The sequence below is a fragment of the Sapajus apella genome, unplaced genomic scaffold, assembly GCF_009761245.1.
Source record: "Sapajus apella isolate SASKATOON/1434 unplaced genomic scaffold, GSC_monkey_1.0 scaffold26, whole genome shotgun sequence".
Classification (NCBI taxonomy): Eukaryota; Metazoa; Chordata; class Mammalia; order Primates; family Cebidae; genus Sapajus; species Sapajus apella.
In genome coordinates, this window is record NW_022436966.1 from 2802347 (window position 1) to 2818241 (window position 15895).

The window sequence follows — 15895 nt, forward strand, 5'->3', positions numbered from 1 at the left end:
ATGATTTTCTCTGTGCCTTTTTTCCAGCCTTGAAGTGGCTGGAAAAAACTTACTAGGCCAAGTAGTAAATCCTTGTGGCTTCTATCAGTAGCCACTCTAAGGACCATTTGACATCCTTTATCCCATCCCCATGGCTCCCTGAATTGATTACAATTTTAGTAGTTTTTCTGAGTCTAGGCTAGACTTTGGTTTCCATGTTGATGAGGTTGCCTTCCATTCTGCCTGAGCTACTTTGCTTGGGTTTCTGTTTCATATGGCTATACTGCTCCTGGCTGAAATCCTGGATTACTTTCGATTCCCCCCACCTTCTTCCCTGCTTCCAGCCCAGTTTTCCTCCAACCATAGTTTATCGTTTTTTTTTGAGACAGCTCTCACTCTGTTGCCCAGGCTGGAGTGCAGTGGTGCAATCATGCTCACTGCAGCCTTGACCTCCTGGGCTCAAGCAATCCTCCCATCTCAACCTCCAAATAGCTGGGGCTACAGGTGTATGCCAACATGCCTGGCTAATTTTTTTTTTTTTTTTTAATTTCTGGTAGAGACGATGTTTCACCATGTTGCATAGTTGATCTTTTTAAAACAAAAATCTAATCTCATCATTTCTCTACCCTCCGGATAAAGCCCAAGCTCCTTACCTACCTCTGCTGCTTTTCCTCTTTCTTTATGCTGTATCCCCTAGGTAGGCTGAAAACCACGCCATCTTTCTGAACATACTCTCCCACCCTCCTGGCCCCTCCAAAAGCAACTCTTTCTGCCTCCTTATATGCCTTCTCCTCACCTTTAGTCAGTTAGTTCTTTTAGAAAGCCAATAAAATAGACAAACTTCCAGAAAGCCTAATTAAGATAAAAAGGCAAAAAAAATTCACAAGGCTAGAAATGACATATGGAACAGCATGAAGATCTGAAATCCTAAGAACACTATGTATTATCATATCCTAACATCTGTGAAAATCTTGATGAAATGGACAATTTTCACAGAAAATATGCACTAGCAATATTTACTTAAGAAATAGAATGTCATGTTCCCGGATGGGAAGAACCAGTGTTGCAAAGATGTTGATCCTACGTAGTTCTTGCCGCATGGATGGCAGCCTCCCTGGTAACCAGAGTGATGCAGTTTGTTCCTATTTTTACATCCTTTTGGTAATTTTCTGTGGAATTTTGAAAAAGTAGTTAAATCTTTGTGCTTGATTGTGAATCACTGTATTGAAGGGAAAATCAATACAAGGGCATTTGAATGTTGTTTTAAAATTGTTTTTCTCAAGGAACAAATGAAGTTATTAAACTTTGAAAGGCATGGAGGCTTTATGAAATAAATTCATTTAACAATGGACATTATTTTCTGCCTGTGTTATTTTATTGAGTATGAATTTTATCATGTTTGCTTTCTTTACTCAGCGTGGAGTCCCCATAAGAATATATTGGGGCTCACTTTGAAAAATCTGTGAAAAGACAGGAAAAGTGAGGGCTGGTTTGGTCCTTTCCTCCTTTCCTTGTGTCAGATGGCAGAGCATCTATACTGATTATCTCAGCATCCCTTTTTTTAGAATTTATTCTCCTTCCCTCTTAACACCATATTTCTCTTAGATCTTTCCAGCACCCTCATTTGTGTCCTAAATTAGCTACATCTGTTACCATAGTTATGCAGTATACAGCTTAACCATTCCACGCGCATTCCTACCATACTGTGTGTGAGATTTCCTCTTTCTTATTTCATAAAATATACCATTATTTTTCTTTCTTCTTCTCCTGTCCCCAAACTTTTAGTTTTTAAGGCAATGCTTGTTCATACCTAACGAATCAAATAGGACTGAAGGGCTTCTAATAAAAAGCAACAATCCCTGCTCAAATCTCACCCCAAATCCCTTATCCACAGGCAGACCACTTTTAGCTGTGTTTTTTTTTTTTTTGTTCTGCTGTAGATACCTCTGTGTCTCAAAATAATATGCATATACTGCTGTTTCTGAATGTATCAACTGTGATTATTGTCTAGGGACTTTTGCCATAAAAATCAAGGTTGAAGTGGCTAGGTGCAGTGGCTCACGCCTGTAATCCCAGCACTTTGGGAGGCCAAGGCAGGTGGATCACTTGAGGTCAGGGGTTCAAGACCAGCCTCACCAACATGGTGAAACCCTGTCTCTATTAAAAATACAAAATTAGCTGGGCGTGGTGGCATATGCCAGGCTGAGGCAGGAGAATCACTTGAATCTGGGAGGTGGAGGTTGCAGTGAGCTAAGATCATGCCATTGCATTCCAGCCTGGCAAGAAGAGCTAAATTCTGTCACAAAACAAAACAAAACAAAACAAAACAAAACAACCCCTCAAGGTTGAAGCTTACTTACACCACACCTCCATCTCTTCACCTCTCTTCTGGCCATCCCCACAACTCCAGACAATACATTCATTACAACCAGATTTCCCATTCCTTCCACTGTTGATCGTGTCACCTGACTCTCTCTATTCTGTACATGAGGCTGTTACCACCACGTCTCCTTGCCTACTCCCTCCTTCTCTAGCTGTACATTTACTTTTGTACTATCAAAGTTGATAAAATATTCTGTTCCCTAGCCATGGTTGGTTTCTATGACTTGTCTATAAGGTAATTAAAACAGCTGAGAACTCTTAGAAGCATTCAGTGTCTGACTGGGTTGATATTGTTAACTGCATAATAAGTAGCGTGGTAGGATTTCATCACTCTCTGGACTCCAATGTCTCAATCCAGGGTGAAGTTCATATGAATTGTTATCTGGGGCCCCCAAGTGACCCCCTGAGATGGGCTTTACTCTGGGGGCACCAATACCATCATAGTATGGCTCTAGTTCTCTCCTGCAGTGTGTGCAGTTTCTCTAAGAAGACCCATCTAGTGATTGAAGCTAATAAATCCAGAAAGAACAGTGTATGTATGCTATTTTGAGATAAAGAGATAATTCAACTGAGTGGCTAGCTGGGGACCACTGTATGTTGGGGTATGAGAGTGGATGGACAGGATCTGCTGCTCTGTATAGAGACCTACAATTTGCCCTGTGTTTAGCCTCTTTTATTTTTCTTCCTGCCCTCCATAGTACTTGCCATCTTAGAGTCCAGGATGTCTTTAGGGCTCTGCCAGACAGCTTGGCTGCCTCCCTGTCTTAGTTATCTCTGCCTGAAATCTAGGGTATGGTTTCTTTCACCCTCAAACATTAGTCACCAGTCCCCCAATCACTTTTTGTCTTCCAGAAATTTATTGAAATCTCTCCTCTGGTTATGACCTGCTTTTACTTTGCCATTGTAGGATTATATATATATGTGTGTGTGTGTGTGTGTATATATATATGTACTATCAAATATATAGAATAAATATTATATATATACATATATAATATATATACACACACATATATATAAAATATATATACATATATATGTATATATATACATATATATATATTTTAATCCAAAATGTGTTTATTGAGATGGTTTCCCACTCATCTTGATTCAGAGTGCTTTTAGTGCTGCTTCCTCCTGAAAGAACATCCTTCTATAAGCCTTGCTTTTCCTCCTGTAGGCTGGCAGAGGACAGTGGAGCAGCCAACACACAAAACTACTGTTTGTGCATGGCTAAAGACCGTGGTGATTTTATAGCATCCTGGGCATTTCACATCCACAAAGTAGGAATTGGGGCTCTGCACCAGGCGTTTCTTCTTGTGTTTCCTCTTCTCCTCTTCTGGAGAGGGATGAAGGAGATCCTTTGCGAGAGGCATGTTGTCGCGGGTAGGTTGTCACCGCCGGAAAGGCAGGATTATGTATTTTTATTTCCTTATAGTCAATTTAATGGGATCCAAGGAAAGAGAAAAACATAGGAATGGCCAGCCAGGATAGGGCTGCCATCTTGGATTAGAAGCTAGGGGCACTAATTTTCAATCAAGTCATACATAGCAGTAAAACAAACTATTAGTATGGCCACAATTTAAATTCAAACTCTGGTGAACTTGTTTTTCTTTGCTACAAAAATGCCTTCAAGTAGCTGCAGTCCCTGTCCACTCAATTCCAGTATCTTCTCCCATCTAGAATAGTCTAGACACATGAAAACATTCTTCCTCTCTACTCAAAGATGATTGACTTTCAGTTTACAAACAATTCTAACAAGCTCAGTTATTTCTCCTCAAGAAACTTAGAAAATTAGAAGCAGCCATTAGAAAGAACAGTTTGGCTAATAGTCTGAAAGGGATTAGGATAAAAATAAGGATTAGGAGAAAGTGTAAATTTTCCTAGGAACCTGGATGGCAGTTATTTTCCAAGGGCTGTGGAAGGTTACTTACGGGGTCAGGGTTGCCGGTATATGTTTGACTTAGACCTGGAAAGTGAGGAAGTAACTAAGTGAACTCACAGAGTAGATCCTCACAGAGGAAGGGGCTGCTGGCTTTTTTCACTGGGGGAGAAGGAGGGAGTGGGTGCCAGGGGTTCTTGTTCAACAGTAAATATGGAGTTACAATGCACACAATATTTCAGTTGCTGCTATGTTTTCATCTCTTTGGAGACTATTACCTCATTTTTCGGCCTTAGCAATGATCATTAAGACAGTTTTTGGGATTCTGCTATGTATCTTAACTGTTAAAGTTATAGGCTGTAAAGTTACAGTTGAAATCTGTATTTGTTATATTTAGTTCTCAACGGAAGATACATCAAGATTAAGGATGTCAAAAACATAAAATCTCTTCTTAAAAAGTCTATTATACTTATGAGTAGAATGGTAGACTGTTTAGGATTTGTCTCAAAATAATTTTTTTTATGGGAGGATGAGCGTTATAGGTAAGTTAGATACACCATGAGTTGATAATTGTTGAGGTTGGGTATAATCTATCATTTAAACGGACACACTTTTTAGAGTGAGAGGACATGCTGTTAATAATTACCCTGGGACAAGAGGCATAACCTAGACTGGGCAAACTGCAGTCTACTCTGAAGCTAGGTGATAGGTACTTGGCATTTTTTTATAATCTGCTCTCTAGTTTTGTTTATTTACAAATTTTTCCATAATTAAATAATGTCTATTGTTTTGTACTGTTTTGCTGTTTTATTAAGATTAGAGCTTTTAATCATGAACCAAGACATTAAACTTTTATCTACTTCAAACTATTGAAAATAGCTAGAGAATATTGTCAAAAGATGAATATGTTAAGTTGATTTATAATAATGGAACCAAAATCTATATTCTGCAACTGGGACACCCAGGAGGCAACACTTAATTAAGTTGATAATGTGATAAAGTGGATCTGTAGCATCCACTTTTTGTAAGGGAGGCTGGCTTTTATTGTTCTGAATTGGGTTCACAGATGTGTTACCCATGGGTAGATGCATCCCCAGAAAGAGCAAGTCCTGGGGGATGAGGCGCCAAGAAAAGTGGGCTTCTATTTGCAGAGCATGTCCGCATGCCCATGCCCATCTAGACTATCTTGGTGTCTCTCCTATTTGAGATCCCCCATTACCTTTTACCTGATAGAACATTTTTTAAAATGTAGATTTTGAGAAAGATTTCCATTCCCACTTTGTAATCCCCATTGTATAGTCATCACATGATTAAGTAATTTTTTTTTTTGCTGCTGTTCTTGTAAGATGGTATGGGTGAGACACTTGGATAAGCCTGCAAGGGTGGGATCTGCCTTTCAGGATGTCAGTCATTTTCATGCTCCCAATCAGAGGGCCCCAAGGGCTGTGGATCTGAAGTGAGGTCCTTTGTGCCCTATTGAAGACACAGCTGAGATGGATGACTGCCTGGCTCCCAGATAGCAAGCAGCAAGATGGTGCCTTGAAATGAACCTGTGGTACCAGGCAAGGTACTGAGTCATCATGTGAATTCTTTCAATACTAGAGTACAGCTACCGAGGATCAGAACAAGTTCTGTCTTTCTTTCTTTGTATTTAAGAGACAGGTCTCACCCTGTCACCCAGGCTAGAGTACAGTGGTATAATCATAGCTCACTGCAGCCTCGAAATCCTCTGGGCTCAAGCAGTTCTTCTGCCCCAGCCTCCTGAGTACCTAGGACTACAAGTGTGCACCACCACATCCACCGTTAAAATTTCTTTGTAGAGACAAGCTCTCACTATGTTGCCTAGGCTGGTCTTGAATTCCTGGGCTCAAGCGATCCTCCTGCCTTGGCCTCTCAAAGTACTGGAATTACAGGCATGAGCCATTGTGCCCAGCCAGAAACCAGTTCTTTAAAAGAGATTTGTTCTGATGCTGTTTGTGTTGCTGGTATTATTTATTATTGTGTTACTCCAAGTGTTATACAGAAAGTCACTTTTTAATTTATTTACTCGTGTTTTTTAAAGTCAAGTTTATTGAGAGATAATATATGTACAGTAAAGTTCCTCTTTCTTAGATGTGTAGTTCTATAAGTTTTCACACACACACACACACACACACACACACACACACACACACAGACATATGTATATAGTCATGTAACAACCACCACCATAATCAAGATACAAGAAATTTTTCTCATGCCCTTAGTGTGAATGCCCTTTCTCTAACCACAGTCCCTGGCAACCACCCATCTGTTTTTGATTTAGTCTTTTCCAGAATGTCATATAATTGGGATTATAAAGTATAGCTTTTTGTGTCAGGCTCCATTCACCTTGCATAATGTTTTTGAGATTCATCATGTTGTTATAAATATTAATAGTTTATTCCATTTGATTGCTGAAAAATATGCCTTTAGATGGATATACCACAATTTGACTAGCTATTCACCTATTAAAGAACATTTGGGCTGTTTCCAATTTTTGACAATTATGAATAAAGTCACTGTATATATTAGCATACAGCTCTTTTTGTGAACATAAGATTTTAGTTCTCTTGCGTCAGTACCTAGGAGTGGGATTGCATGTGGCTATGGTACGTGTCTGCTTAACTTTCTAAGAAACTGCCAAACTATTTCTAAAATGACTGCCCCATTTTACATTCCCAGCACCAATGTATGGGAGTTCTAGTTGCTCTATACTTGGCATGGCCAGGTTTTAAAAAAAATTTTAAACACCATTAATAGGTATATAGTATCTCACTGTGGTATTAATGTTCATTTCCCTATAATCAGTGACACCAAGCATCTTTTCATGTGCTTCAATGTTATAGTTTCTGTTTTTTGCTAGCTTGCTTAATATCTTTATTTATTTATTTAGAGACAGAGTCTCACTCTATTGCCCAGGTTGGAGTGCAGTGGTACAATCTTGGTTTGCTGCGACTTCCACCTCCTGAGTTGAAGTGATTCTCCTGCCTCAGCCTCCCAAGTAGCTGGGACTACAGGCACTCACCACCATGCCCAGCTAATTTTTTTATTTCTAGTAGAGACGGGGTTTTGCCATGTTGCCCAGGCTGATCTTGAACTCCTGACCTCAAGTGATTGCCCGCCTCGGCTTCCCAAAGTACTGGGATTACAGGCAGGAGCCCCTGTGCCTGGCTTTTTTGCTTATCTTTTAAATATTAGTAAAACGCTGCCATCCTGAGGTAAACATGGAAGGGGTATTTTCTTAGTCTCAAAGGGAAACAGGTGAGCTGGTTTGGAGGGGTGCGGGGAGAATTGCCTGAAAAGAAGGTGATGCTCAGGGGAGACTGTGTTAGGAGCTGGGGTCTCATTCTTCCCTCCTGCACTGGCTGCTTCTGGAGCCCTTTTCTGGAGGATTTTGTGGTCTCTGTTGTGAAAGCTGCTTCCTTAGAGAGGGAGGGAGGATCACAAACTGTAATATTAATTCAGTTTTTAAAAGTTTTCTTACTCTAAGTTTGAATCTTATTATTTTTTGGGGGGGAGGGAGTCTCACTTTGTTACCCAGGCTGGAGTGCAATGGCTCCATCTTGGCTCACTGCAACCTCTGCCCCCTGGGTTCAAGCGATTCTCCTGCCTCAGCCTCTCGAGTAGCTGAGATTACAGGTGTGTACCCCCACACCTGGCTAATTTTTTGTATCTTTAGTAAAGAAGGGGTTTCACCTCGTTGGCCAGGCTAGTCTCGAACTCCTGACCTTGTGATCTGCCCACTCAGCCTCCCAAAGTGTTGAGATTACAGGCATGAGCCACTGTGCCTGGCCATAAACATTTTTTAAAATAGATAAATTTGACCTGGATAGCAGCCCCACTGTTAATTTTTATGAGGAGGGGGAAGGAGGGCTAAATAAAAAATGTTTAAGAAAAAGTGCATTTAAATTTGCTGCAGGTATACTAGATGACGAGTAATTAATTGATCACAGTGGTAGGTAAGTGTGTATGGTTCAACTCCACACATCAGTCAGTCAACAAGTGTTTCCTGAACACCTTCTATGTGTGGTTACTGTGCAGTGCTGGGGATGCTGTGAGCCAGGAGTTTACACTCTAGTAAGGAGAGACAGACACTAAGCATACAAACAAACAGTGTCAAGCATTGATGCCCATTATGCAGAAGATAAACTCATTTTAACATGAGGGAGAGTGAGTGGAGGAGCCTGCTTTAGCCAGAGTGGTCAGGGAAGGCTCTCTTGGTAGGTAGCAGTGAACTGTTTGCCGTGGATTAGTGAGACTGGATCAGAGGACGACCTAGTGCTGGCTGATTGCAGGCATTTTCAATATGCTATTTGAGGCCACATCATTGGCCGAGAGTGGAGTGAGGATGGAGTCAGGGAGATTTGAGATGAGAAGGTGGGAAATGATCCTGCTGAAGAGTCTCTACTTCGAGGGAAGGGCAGGTTGCTTGGCAATGTTAAGAAATCATTTGACAGGTGTAGAGAGTTAGTTGAAGTGAGTCTAGTCTGCAGAGTTTTGTGCAAGGGTCAATGGCTCAGATGCAGGCGGGGCAGGGTCACATGAGGTTTAACCAAGGGTGGGGTCTCTGTGAGTTGGAAACAGTGAAGGGAGAGAGGGCAGAGGAGTTAGAAGTGTTTTGCAAGGGAATTATTACCCAGATGGATAGTTTAATTTAAGCTACATGAGAAGAAGTGGAAAGAGTAGAGTTTGGAGGTAGATAATTAAAAAGTGATTAGCAGGTATCAGAGATGTTGGAGAATTGCTAGGAGGTGGGGTGCCAGAGTAGGTGGGCTGGAAGGGGATGGTCAAAGAATAGGATGTTGACACCCACACATTGAAGGTGGTGATCTTGGTGGCAGCAAGATCTAGGGTATGACCACTGGAGACAGTGACTGAGGCTGGGTTGGAAGGAGAGATAAGTGGCATTGGAAGCCATGGAGATGTGATGGTGGGTGTCCGTGGGTCACTGTGTAGATGTCAACGTCAGCAGGAATGAGTAAGGAGAGTGGTGGTGGGGAACATGGTCAGCCAGGAGCTGAGTCATTGGAGAATGAGGGGAGTGGTTGGGAGAGCAGTAGAGGAGAGTCGCAAGGAGGAGTGACAGGAAGTCAAGTTGGAAGGCTGTGCTTCCAAGGTGATGGGGTTTTTGAAAGAGTGGAAATAGATGCAGGTGGCTATAGAGCTCGAAAAGATGTGCACCCAGGCCCTGTGAACCTGGGATGTGGGAGAGAGTGCTGTGGGGCAACAGGGTGCTGGGGGAGAGCCACTCTTAGCCTCTTCATTTGTGGATCACAGAAGTGGGCTTTATGTACTGAATTTGGAAGTGCTGCAAAGAATTATGTGACTGTTCCATTCCATTGGTTTCCAAGCAGGAAGGAAGGTAACCAAGGAGGTATTATTGACTTTGGGCTTGTTCAAAACTCAATTAAAGGCAATTAACAGTACTTGGTGTTGTTTACCAAAGCACTTGTCTCAGGAGGGATCTCCTAGCTTCTTGTGAATTGTAAGAACTCCCTCCCTTGAGGCATCTTGTGTTTTCAGGTCATTAATTCCTGCCTCACCCCTCAGCCATAAATCTCATGGAGGGAAGGCTTCTGTCCCTTTGTATCATCTTGCTGTGGCTCTGTGATGACTCCCTTGTCTAGCCTTGCTCTGCTGACGGTGACCTTTAATGTAATAAAATGCTTACAGGAATAATGAGAATTGATGGAGAAGATGTACTTTCTTGTGATTTATGCCTCTATGCTTTAGAACATAAGGACATTTTGGAGGAAATGTTATGGGTGAGCGTGGGGTTTTTAAAATGCATTGCCAAAAATCTCAAAAAAGCATCCTGTACTACCTGGCAATTTTAAGGCATTTACTTTCCCACTTTGCAGAATGACAAATTCACTCCTCTTTTCTCCAAATTTCCTTTCCTCTGCATCCCACCCACCTTGCTGGGTGCTTCCAACTTCATTGAGAAACAGTGAGCTGGGAGCTCCCCTATCTTCCCACCCTCCAACCCCGCGCCCCCCATACCCTGACATACTGCTCTGGGTTGAGGGGATCCTGCTTCTATCAGAGGCCATCTTTTCTTCTGGGCTCTGGGCCCTTTTCCCTCTTACCGTCTCAAAAACTACCTTGCAATTGGCCTCTTTTCTGCATCGTCAGCCTCTTTCTTCCCTCCTCCCTCCTCCCATTTCTCCCTTATGTTCTCAGCAAAACTCCTTGAAAGAGTTCCCACAGTGGGTGCGGTGGCTCACACCTATAATCCTGCTGAGGTGGGTAGATCACGAGGTCGGGAGATCATGACCATCCGGGCTAACACAGTGAAACACCATCTCTACTAAAAATACAAAAAATTAGCCAGGTGTGGTGGCGGGCACCTAGTTCCAGCTATTCGGGAGGCTGAGATAGGAGAATCACTTGAACCTGGGAGACAGAGGTTGCAGTGAGCCAAGATCGCACCACCGCACTCCAGCCTGGATGACAGAGGGAGACTCCGTCTCAAGAAAAAAAAAAAGAGTTGCCTTTGCTCCATATCTTTTCCTGTTCCCCACTGTTTATACTTGTCCTCTTTGTGGCACTGAGGCTATTCCTGTCAAGATTATTGAAGATGACCTTCATATTGCCAAATCTAATGGCTTCTCCGTTCTTATCTTACTTGACGTGTCAGCAGCATTCAACACAGTTGCCCACTTCTTGAAACGTTTGGATTATCTGGCCTGGAATACTGTCCTTTCCTGGTTTTCGCTTGCCTCACTGGCTATTCCTCTTTTTCTTCTGTGCAGTTCATTTCCCTCCACCAGACTTCTAAGTGTGAGAGAGCTTTGCCCTGCACCACTTTGCCTTCCTTATACACTCTTCTCTCGGGAGCTCTTTTGGGCCTTGGCTTTCAACTCCATTTATGTGCTGATGAATCCAAAGTTCTTATCTCCCCAGAACTCTAATTCATTGCTTCTGGAACTTTACTGTGCATCCTAATCACCTGGGGATCCTGTTAAAATGTAGATTCCAGTCTCATAGGTCTGGAGTGGGGCCTGAGAGTTGGCCTTTCCAATAAGCTTTGCGATGCTGATGTTGCTGGTCTCTGGATCTTACTTCCAGTAGGGTTGGGTAGACTGCTGAGAACCTGTATACTCAACTGCTTCCTTGACATTTCTACATGGATGTCTTACAGGCATCTCAGATCAAACCTAAATGACCCTATGAGAGCTCTTGATTTCATTACTCAAACCATTTCTCTTTGCATTTTCCTTATGTCATCATCCCAGTTGCTCAAGCCAAAGATTTTAGAGTTGTCTTTGGTTTCTCTTTCCTTCACTTTTTCATCCAGTCTGTCAGCAAATTCTGTTGGTTCAATCCTCCAAAATGTATCCCAGATCTTTATACTTGGCTCCATTATAGTAAATAAATAGATATTTATTTAGTACTTCCTACATGTCAGGCTGTGTTAATGACATATTTATATTTATAAGTATTTAAAGTCTAATCACAGTAACCCTATGAGGTAGATGGTATTATTATTCTCATTTTTTTGGATAAGAAAAGTAGACAAATAAAAGGCAATAAATAATTATTTGTGTAATGAATACATGAATAAACTTTATAACTTACTTCTAGGTAACACTACATAGACCTGCAGTTTATTACCTAAAATCCCCAATTTATTCTTTTGGTTTATTTTTCTCCCTTGTTGTAAATATAATACTCAATAATGCTATTGATATACTTAGAGAATTAGAGTTTCTGTGTCCTTGTTAGGCACCAATGACATTGCAAATGTCCATTGGCAAATATCCAAAGGGTGTGTATGTTACAAATGTCCAAAGGGTGCGTGTGTTACAGAATTTGTAGTGCCTTTGGCTTCAAAGCATTTTTGACAAATACTATTTGCATTTAAGGCTTTAAAAATGTTTATGTCTGATAATTACCATGTCATGATGTGCCTTGCTAAGACATTGTATCCTGTGTGTCCTTGTGAAAAGCGGGGACTCATATTTCCCATCATATGCTCACATTTTCTGGAGCCAGTGGGATATCTTGAGAGAATGACTTCAAGCTCCAAGATGTGTTCCTTAAGTTTCCTTTGTCTTGATTGATTCTGAGAATATTGTGCTCTGTGCTGGTTGTCACAGTTACAGTGTGTGATGATAAATGACTGGTGCTCAGGATAAAACAACCTAAATAGTCAAATAGATGGAAACAAGCTCATATGACCAAAGTCTAAAATAACCGAGTTGTTTAGATTGGAGAAGAGCAGTTAGGCAACTACTTTGCTATGCCATTGATTGAAAAGGAATCTTTAGTAACCTTGTTCATCAAATAATGACATCTTTTGTAATGTGAATAATTAACCTAATTTTATGAGCTTAAGTTTCTTTTAAGAATGGGAAAGGGAGACACATTCATTTTTGTCCTAGTAATTTCTATCACAGTCCTCCAAAAGAATCCTCTCTTTTAGGACTTTTAATATGCCAAGACGAACATAATACCAAACATAACACTGCATTCCTTTTTCTAGTTTAGTTCAAAGAGACATCCTAGGAAGTATGATTTTTATATACAAGTGAACTCAGAAAAGCTAACAAGGTACCCTAAATCTAACACTTAGGGCCTGCTGCTCTGACCTCACCCAGCCAGCCCTGCCTGTCTTTAGGTTACTGAGTAACAAGCATCAACTGTTACACACCTGAAACATTCCCACTGGAATTCCAGAGTGTCAAAGTGGAAGAGATCAAATAGATCTTTCAGTCCAACCTCTTCATTATAGAAATCAGACACATGAAGCTGGGAAAGGTAAGGCACTGATCCAAGGTGAGGCAGATGATTAATGGCAAATTCAAGGTTCCAGAAAAGTTTTTCTTTAGGGCATTTCTATTCAAGTGTCAGCGTCTCCCATTTTAATGTCAGAGTTTTCAAGATGCTATTTGATTTCAAGGGAAAGTGACAGGAAGAATATCAATTCCTTATAAGAATGTAAAATATGGACAGATATAGGGGAAGATGGCCAACTAGGAACAGCTCAGGATTGCAGCTCCCAGTGAAAGTGCAGAGGGTGAGTGGACGCTGAATTTCCAGACGGATTTTTATTACCCACAGACCAGGAGATTCCCAGGCGGAGGAGCCCCACAGGTTGCAATCGTGGCTGTTTCGGCCGGCGCGGCTTTCGGCCTGCAGGGCTGTTTTGCCCAAACCCTGGTGCAGCAGTTCTCTGTACAAAAGACACTGGTCCGGGTGCCCTCTTAGCTGGCAATTGGAGCCCTGAGATGGCAGAGTCGCCCATTCATCTGAAATAGCGAGCCAGGCCAGGAGATTCCTAGGCAAAAAAACCGCCAAGAATCTCAGTGCCACTGTTTTAGCCAGCTCAGTGAGTTGCGGCACAGGAGATCCCAGAGCCTTTTCAACAGGCAACTGGAACACTGGGAGATAGTCCACCATTCAACAACAACAACAAAAAAGACTCTGAGTCAGGGAGCCAGGTGATCAGTCTCGGCTTGTCCCACCACCGCCCCCCCCGCCGCAAAAAAAAAAACACAGTAATTGAAAACGCTCTGGGTTGAGAGTTTTACAGCAAGCACAGCTGAACCCAGGACGGTCCAGCTCTGTGGGGTGGGGCGTCCGCCATTACTGAGACACTCTACCACTACGGAGGCAGTCTGACCATTGCTGAGGCAGCCTGCTGTTTTTGAGGCAACCCGCCATTGCCGAGGCAACCTGCCACTACAGAGAGAGTCTGCCATAACAGAGGTGGGCCACCATTGCCAAGGCAGTTCTAACTATACCCATATAAACAGGACTGCAGGGAAGATCACACGGCAGCTGGACGGAGCCCACAGCAGCTCAGCAAAGCCTCTGCAGGCAGACAGTGACTAGGCTGCCTCCTCGCTAGGCAGGTCAGCCCTGAAAGAAAAAAAAAAGGCAGCAGCACAACAGAAACTCATAAATAAAGCCCTAACTCCCTGGGACAGAGCACCTGGGAAAAAACAAAAAAAAGGGAGTTTATGAGTTCTGCTGCAGCAGACCTAAACGTACCTCCACAGCAACTCCGAATGAACAACGGAGCTCACAGCTCAGGTCTTGAGCACCAATAAAGGACAGACTGTCTCCTCAAGCAGCTCCCTGGCCCCCATATATCCAAAGAGTCACCTCATAAAGGAGAAAACAGACTGACATTTGGCGGGCATACTTCTGGGACAAACATAGCAGAAGAGGAAACTGGTAGCAACCCTTACTGTTCTGCAGCTGCTGCAGGTGATCCCCAGGCAAGCAGGGCCTGGAGTGCACCTCAGCAGTCCTATAGCAGAGGGGCCAGACTGTTAGAAAGAAAGCTAAGAAAAAGAAGTAACTTTAGCATCCACAAACTGGAAGTTCACTCAGAGACCCAATCTGAAGGTCAGTAACTACAAAGACAACAGGTGGATAAGCCCACAAAAATGGGAAGAAACCAGTGCAAAAAGGATGAAAACACCCGAAACCAGAACACCTCTCCTCCTAAAAGGGATCACAACTCCTCACCAGCAAGGGAACAAGGCTGGATGGAGAAGGAGTGTGATGAAATGACAGAATCAGACTTCAGAAGGTGGGTAATAAGAAACTACAGTGAGCTAAAAGAACATGTTCTAACCCAATGCAAAGAAACTATGAACCTTGAAAAAAGATTTGACGAAATGCTAACAAGAATGGACAACATAGAGAGGAATATTAGTGAATTGATGTACCTGAAAAATGCAACACGAGAACTTCGCAAAGCATGCACAAGTTTCAACAGCCGAATTGACCAAGCAGAAGAAAGGATATCAGAGGTCGAAGATCAACTCAATGAAATAAAACGAGAAGGCAAGAATAGAGAAAAAAGGGTAAAAAGGAATGAACAAAGTCTCCAAGAAATGTGGGACTATGTGAAAAGACCTAATCTACATCTGATAGGTGTACCTGAATGTGACAAAGAGAATGAATCCAAGCTGGAAAATACTCTTCAGGATATTATCCAGGAAAACTTCCCCAACCTAGCAAGGCAGGCCAATATTCAAGTCCAGGAAATACAGAGAACACCACAAAGATATTTGTCAAGAAGAGGAACCCCAAGGCACATAATCGTCAGATTCACCAGGGTTGAAATGAAGCAGAAAATGCTAAGGGCAGACAGAGAGAAAGGTCAGGTTACCCACAAAGGGAAGCCCATCAGACTCACAGCAGATCTCTCAGCAGAAACCCTACAAGCCAGAAGAGAGTGGGGGCCAATATTCAACATCCTTAAAGAAAAGAACTTTCAACCCAGAATCTCCTATCCAGCCAAACTAAGCTTCATAAGTGAAGGAAAAATAAAATCCTTTGCGAAGAAGCAAGTACTCAGAGATTTCATCACCACCAGACCTGCTATACAAGAGCTCCTGAAAGAGGCTCTACACATATAAAGGAACAACCAGTACCAGCCACTCGAAAAACATACCAAATGGTAAAGAACATCAACACAATCAAGAATCTGCATCAACTAACGAACAAAACAGACAGCTAGCATCAAAATGACAGTATCAAATTCACACATAACAATATTATCCCTAAATGTAAATGGACTACATGCCCCAATCAAAAGACACAGACTGGCAAATTGGATAAAAAGCCAAAATCCATCAGTGTGCTGTGTCCAGGAAACCCATCTCACAT

General features: G+C 42.2%; 2 protein-coding genes across 3 annotated transcripts in view; one reads left to right on the forward strand and one right to left on the reverse strand.

The window, feature by feature from the left end:
- The window catches only part of ADD2 (adducin 2), a 124559-nt gene that overhangs the window by 9101 nt on the left and 99563 nt on the right, over window positions 1–15895 (forward strand). The window lies entirely within an intron of this gene.
- On the reverse strand, window positions 3424–3768 carry LOC116560462 (40S ribosomal protein S27-like). Its single transcript, XM_032291819.1, has one exon. The coding sequence runs from the start codon at window positions 3735–3737 to the stop codon at window positions 3483–3485; it is 255 nt and encodes an 84-aa protein (XP_032147710.1). The 5' UTR covers window positions 3738–3768; the 3' UTR covers window positions 3424–3482.

Excerpts from the sequence above, each read along its gene's own strand:
- LOC116560462 (XM_032291819.1), bottom strand. The coding sequence starts at position 3,737 with ATGCCTCTCGCAAAGGATCTCCTTCATCCCTCTCCAGAAGAGGAGAAG.